The 14465-nt window shown below is 45.9% G+C and overlaps 1 protein-coding gene across 1 annotated transcript; it reads left to right on the top strand.

Annotated features, from left to right (window-relative positions):
• Positions 1 to 10472: 10472 nt before the first annotated feature.
• On the top strand, positions 10473 to 14117 carry LOC109782110 (lipoxygenase 2.1, chloroplastic). The gene is made up of 5 exons (XM_020340697.4): positions 10473 to 11063; positions 11204 to 11478; positions 11618 to 12221; positions 12326 to 12411; positions 12523 to 14117. Exons 1-5 carry the CDS (start codon positions 10694 to 10696, stop codon positions 13972 to 13974), a joined length of 2787 nt encoding a protein of 928 aa, XP_020196286.1. The 5' UTR covers positions 10473 to 10693; the 3' UTR covers positions 13975 to 14117.
• The last annotated feature ends 348 nt before the right edge of the window (positions 14118 to 14465 follow it).

Genomic DNA, 14465 nt, shown 5'->3' with positions numbered 1-14465 from the left:
GACAAAAAAAACATCTATTCAACTAATCTAAAATACATGGAAAAACATCTAATTGAACTAATCTAACTCATTTTATTAAACACTTACTAGTATATATACATGGAAAAATACATATACAAAAAATGAAAAAAAGGATTCGGGGCGGCGGCGGCTCACAGCGGGGCCGACCGGCTAGGGCGATGGCGGGGGCGGTGACGGCGTCGACGACGGCGACGGTGGGGGCGGCGGACGGCGTCGGCGTGCAGAGGATCCGGGCGGGCGCGCGGAGCAGGGCACGGGCGACGGCGACGGCGTTGGCGGCGGAAGGCGACGGCGTGGGCGGCGGACGGCGTCGGCGTGGGCTCCGGGCCGGGGGCGACGGCGACGGCGGGGGCGGCGGACGGCGACGGCGTCGGCGTGGGCTCCGGGGCGGGGGCAACGGCGACGGCGTCCGGCAGCCTGGCTGCGTCCTCTCTGCGCGCGTCGTCGGGGGCGAACTGCAAGATGCAAACCAAAATTTTCACAAGTGTGCCTTATATACATGAAGCTTTAGTGCCGGTTCTTGTCACGGACCGGGACAAATGCCCCTCTTTGGTCCCGGTTGGTACCACCAACCGGGACCAAAAGCCTCTTTTCAGCAGCCCAAAGGGCGGGAAGCAGAGGGCTTTGGTCCCGGTTGGTGGCACCAACCGGGACTAAAGGTCGGGCATTGGTTCCCATTGGTGCCACCAACCGGGACCAAAGGTGGGCATTGGTCCCGGTTCGTGGCACCAACCGGGACCAATGTCCTGCGCCTGCCAAAGCCACGGTGCGGTGGGATGTTTAGTCCCACCTCGCTAGCCGAGGAGCGGCATGACCTGTTTATGAGCCCTGCCCCGCCAGCTCCATTGAACTCCTCTGAACTGCAGGCCTCTGGGCCTAATCTTGCACTGCTATGCCTGTGGGCCTTTTGCGGACCTGAATCCTGGCCCATGGATGGGTTTCTAGTCGTATTCAGGCCGTGGTGGCTCAGTAGGTGGCATTTTTATATTTTTTCCAGTTATTTTGTTTTATTTTTTGCTTTATTTATTTTATTTTGTTTCTACTTACAACAAAATACTTATTAATTTTATTTTAATTTGTTTCTAATTACTTATTTATTTTACTTGATGATAATTCTTTTTGCTATTAAAGTTTCTATCAAAAAAATTTCTTTATGAAAATTCTTTTTGCTTTAATGATTTTGAACAGAAAATACTTCGATAATTTTAGTTGCATCAATTTTATATGATTTTAGTTTCAATAATACTAGAGGTTTCTTATAATGTTTTGAACAGAAAATACTTTGTTAATTTTAGTTTCATAAATTTTATTAAAGTTTATTTTATTTTCTTTCTACTTATATATTTTGATAAAGTTTATATTATTTTGTTTCTAATTACTTATTTATTTTATTTGTTATTTTTCATGCACCATTTTTCATGCATTTCAAATGAACTCTGAAAAGGTTGAAACTTGGCATGGTATCATCATATCATCCACATAGCATGTGCAAGAAAGTTGAGAGGGTTACGGCAAAAAATGGATGCACTTCGTGTACAAAAGGGACAATCTCTTTCAAAGTATCAGGATTTCATACGGAAACTCGTCTGTTACAAAGGGATTTCATTTTTTAAAACTTATTTGAACTCCTGACTTTTTGTGTGTTCAAAACGCACCATTCAAAGCCACATCATCATTTTTCAATCCTTTCTGACTTCCTTTGTTATTTTTCATGCATTTACTAATTATTTTGAGCTATAAGATCCTAAAATTGAAAAGCATATCAAATGAACTCTGAAAAGGTTGAAAGTTGGCATGGTATCATCATTTCATCCACATAGCATGTGCAAGAAAGTTGAGAGGGTTACGGCAAAAACTGGATGCACTTCGTGTACAAAATGGACAATCCCTTTCAAAGTATCAGGATTTCAAACGGAAACTCGTCTGTTACGGAAACGCGTCAGCATCTGGCTGGAGCTGAGGTTTTTGTTTTTTTTGAAAGGGGCTGATTTAGGAGTTTTGGGGGTTAATTTAGGTTTTTATTAGGTAGCTATTAGAGAGAAGTGTCCTCTCTTATATCTCCGTGCTTGGTTTACCAACGCTACGTACTGTTATGCCTAAACATGGCTTAGATTGAAGTGAAGGCAACATGTGGTGCATGTCGAAAGTAATACTAATCCTAACTTGATCAAGTTTGGATTGTACTACTTTCGACATGCACCACATGCATGTTGCCTTCACTTCAATCCAATCCATGTTCATTTCACCCGCCGATATATAATAACTCTTCATGCGCGCATCATGCATCATCATATATAATAACAAGTCCTACTAATCATCATCATACAACTTCTACTCGTTATTAATAACCAGTCATACGATCATCATCCTCATAGACATCGAACCAACCCTACTTAATTGTTCTTAGCACATGATCATCAGTATTAGGTAGGACCGAAATACCATCTTTAAGGTAAAATAGCATAAAACAATATAGACCCTGACTCTCCATTATGGAGAATGGAGATCATCCTGTCTCCAATTCTTGTGCTTCGCTTTTGCTTCCAAGAACCTCCTTGCGACTGTCCATACATTTTTTCCATTCTTTGTTTTGCATGTCTCCACTTCTTTTAGAAATACGGTATGGACAGTTGAGATTCGTAGGATGACCTGGTTGTATGTTCAAAACATCAAGCCTACCATTCTGATACATCAAATGAGGCACACAATCCTCTGGGATTATCTTTTAAAAAACATAGTAATAACTTCATAGTTAGCAATGATGTACTAGTTTTAGAAGTATGCAAAAGATGCACGGATGTCGTAATAGTAAGGAATCTTACCAGGGTATCTCCATAGTAGTTACCGTAGTTCAACACGTGCACTAATGGCACGTATTGACCATAATGTGGAGGAGTCTTACAATAGATATTGTAATTCTCAAGATCAGTACAAAATCCGACCAGATGAGTTTTCTCCTTATAAGTTAACTCAGAGCCATCGGTGTAGTAGGTTCTGTCTACCATGTTTCGCACATTGTTTGAACAATCAAAATAAGCTGTCAATGAAAATAAGCTGTCAACTATTTTGAAATGAACAATATAAATTAGCTAATAACTATGTTTGAGAAACTCACATAGCGGTAGAATTGGAGGCATGTCAACAAGGACTCAAATGTCCATATTGTCTTGCTCGATGTCAGGATCACCAAGATCCATGGTGACAAGCATACCCTCATCAAAACCATACATCTTGCAAAATGCTTCCCAATTTTTGCAACCAAAATGGGTTACGCTCTCAGAATTATACAGATTTACTTCAAAATCTATATCATGATGGGTCCTTAGGTGAATTTTCTTTGTTTCCATACTTTCATGGTCTTCAAAACCCATCCTCTCCAAGACGTAGCGTCTTGCATGGCATGGGATAAGCTAGCCGAATTGTAAAATATGAAAAGTACACGTTGAAATAGTTGAAGTCGTGCTTAATTACGAAAAATAACACTTGTCGTCGTTGCGTACCGTTTCAACATCGAAGGTCTCCTCCAGCTTAATACTGAAGTGCCGATCTTCGTCCAGGTGAGTCATGTCGAACTGACCTCGGTCGTCGTGGCACCAGTCGCACTGCGGGAGACTTTCGTCGTCCGAGTACGACATTTCCTATGTTCATAATTCAAATATTAAACGTCTACAATTAAATATATGTACTAAAAAACCTAAGTTCGATCATTATTATTCATCACGGGTTGACTATCGGTTTGTCGAGTCTTTTCTTGAAAACTCTCATCTCACGTGGTGTATACATTCGACCGGTGGTGATGGTCGCTCCTCCATTTGTCCCCGAGTGCATTACACCAAAATTTCTAGCACACGGGAACAAAGGAGAAACGACCCCCACGACAACAGTCGGGATTCTTCGTCCTCTCATATATATATGGTGGAACTCTCCCTCACTGATTCCTCTCTGACATTTGGGACCGTCGGTGATGGTATGGTAGCTCCTCCTTTCGTTCTCGAGTGCATTACACCAAATTGTCTAGCACACGGGAACGAAGGAGAAGCTACCCCCACGACAACACTCGGGATTCTTCGTCCTCTCATATATGGTGGAGACTCGACAGACTTACAATCAACCCGAAATATCGTTTAATTATCTTTCTAAAAGAGGATTTGGCTAGTCTCACCTCGATGTCGGAGGGGGCGGTGACGGGGACGACGGCGGGGATGATGGAGGGGCCGGGGGCTCCTAGATTTCTGCGAAAACAAAAACCCTATAAGCTATCAACTAATCATATGCATACGCCTTGCACAGTGCTCTCCAATTTTAGCATTCAAAGTAGGAGTAGTTTTCCACTTTGAGCATTCAATAAGCAAAATCAAATCACAAAATAAAGTAGTTTTCAAATTAGGATGCATTCAATTATAAGCAAAACTACATCATCTCCATGTGTCCGTACATCTTCGAATATTATCACTAATACACCTCGAATACTATCATACATATAGCATCGCTAGTACAGCTAGAACAGTAGCGCCCGACGGGTATCGGCGGGGGCGGTGGACACCCAAAGGGACGGAACCATCACAGGATCATAGCTCCAGTGAGATCCTGAAGAACCTGCCAGGTATTGTCGAACCTGCCCTCCAACGCAACCATGTAGCGACGGACGTGCTGGTCCTCCTCGCTGACACGGTGACGTACCACCTCCGCGGTGTCCAGAAGCCTCGGCAACGTCACTGGCCCACGCGACCACAACCGAACAAGGATCGGGTCAACGACGGGCTGGCTCCTCACCAACCTACGCCCATCGGAAGGTAGCACCTCCCAAAACCAGCCCGGCGGAGCCCAGTCCCGGACATGGCCCCTCTGATCAAGCCGGCCTCCTCCGCCGAGTCGACGACGATGATGCGGGATAGGCATCGTCGACGTCGATGCGGGACTAATTGCTTGAACTAAAAAAATAAACTAGTTCTATTAATTTTCTTGCTAAAATAAAGCAGTTCAACTACTAAGCACTTACTATAAATAAATAAAATAAAGTAGTTCTTACTAAAAATAAACTACTTCTATATATAGTAAAATAAAGTAGTTTTATTAAATCAACTAGTTCAACTACTAATTAAGCACTTACTATAAATTAAAAAAAGTAGTACTTACTAAAATAAAATACTTCTATAGTAAAATAAAGTAGTTTTATTAAATCACCTAGTTCAACTACTAAGCACTTACTAAAAATAAACTTGTTTAACTAGTTCTATTATATTTAACTAGTTCAACACAATTTTTTTCTAAATATGCACATATATATACATAAATTGACAAAAAAACATCTAATTCAACTAATCTAAAATACATGGAAAAACATCTAATTGAACTAATCTAACTAATTTTATTAAACACTTACTAGTATATATACATGGAAAAAATACATATACAAAAAAAAGAAAAAAAAAGGATTCGGGGCGGCGGCGGCTCACAGCGGGGCCGGCCGGCTAGGGCGACGGCGGGGGCGGCGACGGCGTCGACGACGACGACGGTGGGGGCGGCGGACGGCGTCGGCGTGCAGAGGATCCGGGCGGGCGCGCGGAGCAGGGCACGGGCGACGGCGACGGCGTTGGCGGCGAACGGCGACGGCGTGGGCGTCAGACGGTGTCGGCGTGGGCTCCGGGCCGGGGGCAGCGGCAACGGCGGGGGGGAGGGGGCGGACGGCGACGGCGTCGGCGTGGGCTCCGGGGCGGTGGCGACGGCTGTGGCGCCCGGCAGCCTGATGGCGTCCTCTCCGCGCGTGTCGTCGGGGGCGAACTACAAGATGCAAACCAAAATTTTCACAAGTGTGCCTTATATACATGAAGCTTTAGTCCCGGTTCTTGTCACGGACCGGGACAAATGCCCCTCTTGGGTCCCGGTTGGTACCACCAACCGGGACCAAAGGCCTCTTTTCAGCAGCCCAAAGGGCGGGAAGCAGAGGGCTTTGGTCCCGGTTGGTGGCACCAACCGGGACTAAAGGTCGGACATTGGTTCCGGTTGGTGCCACCAACCGGGACTAAAGGTGGGCATTGGTCCCGGTTCGTGGCACCAACCGGGACCAATGTCCTGCGCCTGCCAAAGCCGCGGTGCGGTGGGATGTTTAGTCCCACCTCGCTAGCCGAGGAGCGGCATGACCTGTTCATAAGCCCTGCCCCGCCAGCTCCATTGAACTCCTCTGAACTGCAGGCCTCTAGGCCTAATCTTGCACTGCTATGCCTGTGGGCCTTCTGCGGGCCTGAATCCTGGCCCATGGATGGGTTTCTAGTCGTATTCAGGCCGTGGTGGCCCAGTAGGTGGCATTTTTCTATTTTTCCCAGTTATTTTGTTTTCTTTTTTGCTTTATTTATTTTATTTTGTTTCTACTTACAACAAAATACTTATTTATTTTATTTTATTTTTTTCTAATTACTTATTTATTTTACTTTATGATAATTCTTTTTGGTATTAAAGTTTCTATCAAAAAAAGTTCTTTATGAAAATTCTATTTGCTTTTAATGATTTTGAACAGAAAATATTTCGATAATTTTAGTTGCATCAATTTTATATGATTTTAGTTTCAATAATACTAGAGGTTTCTTATAATGTTTTGAACAGAAAATACTTATTTAATTTTAGTTTCATAAATTTTATTAAAGTTTATTTTATTTTGTTTCTACTTATATATTTTAATAAAGTTTATATTATTTGGTTTCTAATTACTTATTTATTTTATTTGTTATTTTTCATGCACCATTTTTCATGCATTTCAAATGAACTCTGAAAATGAACTCTGAAAAGGTTGAAAGTTGGCATGGAATCACCATTTCATCCACATAGCATGTGCAAGAAAGTTGAGAGGGTTACGACAAAAACTAGATGCACTTTGTGTACAAAACGGACAATCTCTTTCAAAGTATCAGGATTTCATACGGAAACTCGTCTGTTACAAAGGGATTACATTTTTTAAAACTTATTTGAACTCCTGACTTTTTGTGTGTTCAAAATGCACCATTCAAAGCCACATCATCATTTTTCAATCCTTTCTGACTTTAGTCGTTATTTTTCATGCATTTACTAATTATTTTGATCTATAAGACCCTAAAATTGAAAAGCATTTCAAATGAACTCTGAAAAGGTTGAAAGTTGGCATGGTATCATCATTTCATCCACATAGCATGTGCAAGAAAGTTGAGAGGGTTACGGCAAAAACTGGATGCACTTCGTGTACAAAACGGGCAATCTCTTTAAAGTATCACGATTTCTTATGGAAACTCGTCTGTTACAAAGGGATTTCATTTTTTAAACTTATTTGAACTCCTGACTTTTTGTGTGTTCAAAATGCACCATTCAAAGCCACATCATCATTTTTCAATCCTTTCTGACTTCATTTGTTATTTTACATGCATTTACTAATTATTTTGAGCTATAAGACCCTAAAATTGAAAAGCATTTCAAATGAACTCTGAAAAGGTTGAAAGTTGGCATGGTATCATCATTTCATCCACATAGCATGTGCAAGACAGTTGAGAGGGTCCCGGCAAAAACTGGATGCACTTCGTGTACAAAACGGACAATCTCTTTCAAAGTATCAGGATTTCATACGGAAACTCGTCTGTTACAAAGGGATTTCATTTTTTAAAACTTATTTGAACTCCTGACTTTTTGTGTGTTCAAAATGCACCATTCAAAGCCACATCATCATTTTTCAATCCTTTCTGACTTCATTTGTTATTTTTCATGCATTTACTAATTATTTTGAGCTATAAGACCCTAAAATTGAAAAGCATTTCAAATGAACTCTGAAAAGGTTGAAAGTTGGCATGGTATCATCATTTCATCCACATAGCATGTGCAAGAAAGTTGAGAGGGTCCCGGCAAAAACTGGATGCACTTCGTGTACAAAACGGACAATCTCTTTCAAAGTATCAGGATTTCATACGGAAACTCGTCTGTTACAAAGGGACTTCATTTGTTAAAATTTATTTGAACTCCTGACTTTTTGTGTGTTCAAAATGCACCATTCAAAGCCACATCATCATTTTTCAATCCTTTCTGACTTCATTTGTTATTTTTCATGCATTTACTAACTATTTTGAGCTATAAGACCCTAAAATTGAAAAGTATTTCGAATGAACTCTGAAAAGGTTGAAAGTAGGCATGGTATCATCATTTCATCCACCTAGCATGTGCAAGAAATTTGAGAGGGTCCCGGCAAAAACTGGATCCACTTCGTGTACAAAACGGACAATCTCTTTCAAAGTATCAGGATTTCATACGGAAACTCGTCTGTTACAAAGGGATTTCACTTTTTAAAACTTATTTGAACTCCTGACTTTTTGTGTGTTCAAAATGCACCATTCAAAGCCACATCATCATTTTTCAATCCTTTCTGACTTCATTTGTTATTTTTCATGCATTTACTAATTATTTTGAGCTATAAGACCCTAAAATTGAAAAGCATTTCAAATGAACTCTGAAAAGGTTGAAAGTTGGCATGGTATCATCATTTCATCCACATAGCATGTGCAAGAAAGTTGAGAGGGTCCTGGCAAAAACAGGATGCACTTTGCGTACAAAACGGACAATCTCTTTCAAAGTATCAGGATTTCATATGGAAACTCGTCTGTTACAAAGGGATTTCATTTTTTAAACTTATTTGAACTCCTGACTTTTTGTGTGTTCAAAATGCACCATTCAAAGCCACATCATCATTTTTCAATCCTTTCTGACTTCATTTGTTATTTTACATGCATTTACTAATTATTTTGAGCTATAAGACCCTAAAATTGAAAAGCATTTCAAATGAACTCTGAAAAGGTTGAAAGTTGGCATGGTATCATCATTTCATCCACATAGCATGTGCAAGAAAGTTGAGAGGGTCCCGGCAAAAACTGGATGCACTTCGTGTACAAAACGGACAATCTCTTTCAAAGTATCAGGATTTCATACGGATACTCGTCTGTTACAAAGGGATTTTATTGTTTAAAACTTATTTGAACTCCTGACTTTTTATGTGTTCAAAATGCACCATTCAAAGCAGAGACTGATTTTGAATGGTGCATATTCAACACACAAAAAGTCTGTAAAGATCGCCAACCCCAACTAAAAAAATGAGCATAGATGCGCCTATAGAGAAAATTCAATCTAAATTCATAATAAATTTGTATGAACTTCAGAGAAACTCACTATGAATTTAGGTCAAATTTCCTGTATAAGGGCATCTATTTTCATTTTGAGAGGAGCTCAACAAGGCAGAGAGGGACGGGCTTATAAACCGGTGTGAGCGTCCTTCGGTTGGCGAGGTGGGACTAAACTCTGGTCGCAACGAGGACCAACCCTTTAGTCCCGGTTTGTGGCACAAACCGGGACTAATGGTCATGGGCCAGGGGCGAGGCGCATTGGTCCCGGTTCGTGCGTTAAACCGGGACCAAAAGGTCCAGACGAACCGGGACCAGTGGCCCACGTGGCCCGGCCGGCCCCCTGGGCTCACGGACCGGGACTAATGCACCCCATGGATCCCGGTTCGTGCGGAACCGGGATTAATGGGCTGGCCAGGCCCGAACGAAAGCCGTGTTTTCTACTAGTGCAAGCACCTATATGTGGTTACACGTGCAAAAAAGAACAATCAATTATGTGGTTAGAAGGGAATTATTGATATAACCCAACATACAAAAGTTCTGAATATCGAATGAAGCCGAAATGACATCGACATCGCAGTGCGCAATCCAAACTCTAGAAATTCGATTGCAATGCGGAAAAAAGAATCCGTCGGACGAAATATTCAGCACGACTGACGGTGCGAGATCAGCAATCAGAAAATTCAAATGAAAGCAAACTGAAATCAGGCGGGTCAAAAGCAGTTTTAAATGTTTGGAATATGCCGGTTAACATTCACCATGCATTCATGCATTCCCATTATTAGTAAACATTCACCATGCATGCATTCCCTTTCGCAATGGGGATGCCGAGGGCTCTGCGTAGCTGGGAGGTCGTTTTCTCCCCGAGAAATATTTGTCCACTGCCTAGCTGAGAGAGCTCGCCGGAGCAGAACGTGGAACACGCCTCCGTGTGACGCCGCGAGAGGCGTCGCCACCGTCCGTCCTTCCGCCGCTGGACTGGAGCGGAATCGTGGCACACGCCTGCGGGCATCGCTTTTTTTCCGCGGGGTACACGCCAGGTACCAGCCAAAACCAAGAGCCGGACGTATCCGCCGGGACCTTATCGCTCCAACGCACACGCACATGCGAGCCCATATTGCATGGACCGTATGCATGCAGTGCAAGATACTACACTACGTAGTACCTACACTTCAGATCTAGATGCACATAAATAAATAAGTAAACAATAACTAAAATACTTCTTCCATCTCTCTCTCTCCCTTTAGTAGCACGTATTATTTTGAGTAGCTCTGAACTTTCTTTCGTAATCAGTGAAAATGACAAGTCTTTTGCCTTGTTTGTTAAAAGAAAGGAAATTATTTGAGTATGCGTGGACTACGATCTCTATAAATAGGATCCAGGGCTCACTCTCTCCGACATCAGATCCTTCCATCACCCCTTCTTTTCCTTTGCCAGAGTTGCACAGTTTAGGAAACTAACACTGTGCACCTGTCCGGCCCTCTCACTCCTCCATCCTCTTGGGGCGTCCCATTGTGTAGCGCAATAGCAGGCACAGCTATCCAGCCACGATGCTAACGGCGACGAAGTCTCTGGTAGGCGGTGCATGTGCCGCCCCGTCGCCGGCCCGGCGGCGGACGTTCGTGGTGCCCGAGGCTCGCCGGAAACCAGGCAATGGCCGCCGCACCAGTTTCTCCAAGGTCGGCAGCACCAGCACCACCACCACTACCACCACCACCTTGTCGTCCGACTCCAATGGGACGGCCGTTGGCACGGTCACCCGCCCGGACGCCCACGTCCGGGACCACACGCAGACCACCGAGATGAAGGCCACCGTGACGGTGCACATGAGTAAGGCAGCCGGGGTTCGCGATTTCCTGTACGATCTCATCCTCAAAACTTGGCTGCACGTTGACCTCGTCAGCTCCGAGTTGGATCCACGTGAGTGACAAACATCCCTGGTACATACATTGATGCATGCATATGTGCTCGATACATCCATTTAAGGGACAAGTAATTCTAGACGAAAAAGATATTGATAGTAGTAATATATATTTGCATGCATTGTTGGGTCGGTGCAGAAACGGGGCAGGAGTGGGAGCCCATCTCCGGGGCCGTCAAGCACTCAGGCAGAGTGGACGACGAGTGGGACATGTACGAGGCCACCTTCAAGGTGCCGGGATCCTTTGGACCCATTGGGGCCGTTCAAGTCACAAACTACCACCACAGCGAGATGTTGCTGGGGGACATCGAGGTCTTCCCCACCGGCCAGGAGGAGTCCGCCGTCACGTTCCACTGCAACTCCTGGATCGACCCCTCGCACTGCACCCCCGACAAGCGTGTTTTCTTTCCCGCGGTCGGTCAACTACTATCCAATCGAAATCGATCTTAATTTACTTCCTCTAGTGTCAAAACGTCTTACATTTTGAGACAGATGGAGTACATCATTATTGACCACTTAACTAATTTAGCATGTATATATGTGTGTGGTGCAGCGCTCGTACCTTCCGTCGCAAACCCCCAAGGGCGTGGAGGGGTTGCGCAAGCGCGAGCTCGAGATCCTCCGCGGCACCGGCTGCGGCGAGCGCAAGGAACACGACCGCATCTACGACTACGACGTGTACAATGACCTCGGCAACCCCGACGACGAAAAGAACCCCACCACACGGCCTGTGCTCGGTGGCAAGGAGCACCCCTACCCGCGACGCTGCCGCACGGGCCGCCCTCGCAGCAAGAAAGACCCGTTTTCGGAGGAGAGGAGCCACAAGGACCACATCTATGTGCCCCGGGACGAGGCCTTCACGGAGCGCAAGATGGGAGCCTTCGACACGAAGAAGTTCATGTCGCAGCTGCACGCCTTGACCACGGGCATAAAGACGGCCAAACACAAGGACCAGAGCTTCCCCTCCTTGTCGGCCATTGACAAACTGTACGACGACAACTTCAGGAACCAGCCGGTGCAGCCCGAAGGAGGGAAGCTCAGGTTCGTCATCGATTTGCTTGAGACGGAGCTGCTCCACCTCTTCAAGCTCGAAGGGGCCGCGTTCCTCGAGGGGATACGCAGGGTCTTCAAGTTTGAGACGCCAGAGATTCACGACAGTACGTACAACAGAGATTCATCTATTAATTGTTACGCGCATCATGTTATTTGGTTGCTTGATTAATGGATCGATGAATAATTTGCATGCATGTTGGAAATGCAGGGGACAAGTTTGCTTGGTTCAGAGACGAGGAGTTTGCGCGACAAACCATCGCAGGGATGAACCCATTGAGCATCCAACTAGTCACGGTATATATATATGTTGACATTGTAGTACCTTTTTCCTTCATTTACCGGGAAATTAAGGAAAATTATGCATTGATTGATTGTTTTACCAATTTCGATATGAAAACTATGCAGGAGTTTCCTATCAAGAGCAAGTTGGACGAGGCAACCTACGGCCCGGCAGACTCCCTCATCACTGAAGAGCTGGTTGAAGAGCAGATCAGACGTGTCATGACAGTTGAGGAGGCCGTGGCTAACAAGAAGCTCTTCATGCTGGACTACCATGACTTGTTGCTGCCATACGTCCTCAAGGTCCGCAAGCTCGAGGGCACCACCTTGTACGGCTCGCGCGCGCTCTTCTTCCTCACCGCCGACGGCACGCTCCGGCCTATCGCCATCGAGCTGACGAGGCCCAAGTCCAAGCGCAAGCCGCAGTGGCGCCAGGTCTTCACGCCTGGATGCGACGGCAGCGTCACGGGATCCTGGCTGTGGCAGCTCGCCAAGGCCCATGTTCTCGCTCACGACGCCGGCGTCCACCAGCTCGTCAGCCACTGGCTGAGGACGCACGCCTGCACCGAGCCCTACATCATCGCCGCCAACCGGCAGCTCAGCCAGATGCACCCCGTCTACCGCCTGCTGCACCCGCACTTCCGCTTCACCATGGAGATCAACGCGCAGGCGCGCGCGATGCTCATCAACGCCGATGGCATCATCGAGGGCTCCTTCGCGCCGGGGGAGTACTCCATTGAGCTCAGCTCCGTGGCTTACGACCAGCAGTGGCGGTTCGACATGGAGGCCCTGCCGGAAGACCTCATCCGGAGGGGCATGGCGGTCAGGAAGGAGAATGGCGAGCTGGAGCTGGCCATAGAGGACTACCCCTACGCCAACGACGGCCTGCTCATCTGGGACGCCATCAAGGAGTGGGCGTTGACCTACGTGGAGCACTACTACCCATGCACCGCGGACATCGTCGATGACGAGGAGCTCCAGGCTTGGTGGACCGAGGTGCGCACCAAAGGCCACGCCGACAAGCAGGACGAGCCGTGGTGGCCCGAGCTGGACAGCCATGAGAACCTGGCGCAGGCCCTGGCGACCATCATGTGGGTCACGTCGGCGCATCACGCCGCCGTTAACTTTGGTCAGTACCCCATGGCGGGGTACATCCCCAACCGCCCGACCATGGCCCGGAGGAACATGCCGACCGAGATGGGTGGCGACGACATGCGCGCGTTCGTGGAGGCGCCGGAGAAGGTGCTGCTGGACACGTTCCCGTCCCAGTACCAGAGTGCCATAGTCCTTGCCATCTTGGACCTCCTGTCGACGCACTCGTCGGATGAGGAGTACATGGGCACGCACGAAGAGCCGTCATGGAAACAGGATGGGGCGATCAGGCAGGCATTTGAGAAGTTCAAGGAGAGGACAAGGGAGATCGCGGAGCAGGTGGACGAGTGGAACAACGACCCCGACCGGAAAAACCGGCACGGCGCCGGCATGGTGCCGTATGTGCTGCTCAGGCCGTCGGACGGTGATCCTACGGACGAGAAGATGGTGATGGAGATGGGCATCCCCAACAGCATCTCCATTTAAGCTGAGTTGTTTGTGTGTGCGTGGCTGAACTTGCCGTAAATAAGCGTGTCTTCTAGTCTCGTGGCCCAACGGTGGGTATAATTGGAATGGGACATCAGTGTGACCGAAAATGCTAATAAAATGGCACGAGGATACATTTTGCACGTGATAATCTCTTTCTAGAGTCACAAGATATTATAGAAACAAGGCAAGATAAAAAGTCTGCACATCAAATTATCACAATGCAACCTCAGAATTTGTATAGTAAATCCAGACGTTAGGGGCATTTTTGATAGTTCAGTATTGTAAATCCTGCGGCTAGTTTCTCTCCCCAAAAGAGTTGTAGGGTAGAGTTGGAATTTTACATGGTCGTCTCCTTTCAAATGTAACTCGACGAGCATTCAAGTTCCATCAAACAAACCAAGGATTATTGACCCATGCAAGTCGGGGCAGCACAATGGTATGATGTTGTGCTGTATCACTTACACATGATTCAGAAGCTCCTATTGTAG

The sequence above is a fragment of the Aegilops tauschii genome, chromosome 5, assembly GCF_002575655.3.
Source record: "Aegilops tauschii subsp. strangulata cultivar AL8/78 chromosome 5, Aet v6.0, whole genome shotgun sequence".
NCBI classification, from domain to species: domain Eukaryota; kingdom Viridiplantae; phylum Streptophyta; class Magnoliopsida; order Poales; family Poaceae; genus Aegilops; species Aegilops tauschii.
Note: the sequence above shows the minus strand (reverse complement) of the source record. Positions and strands in the feature narration are given on the sequence as shown.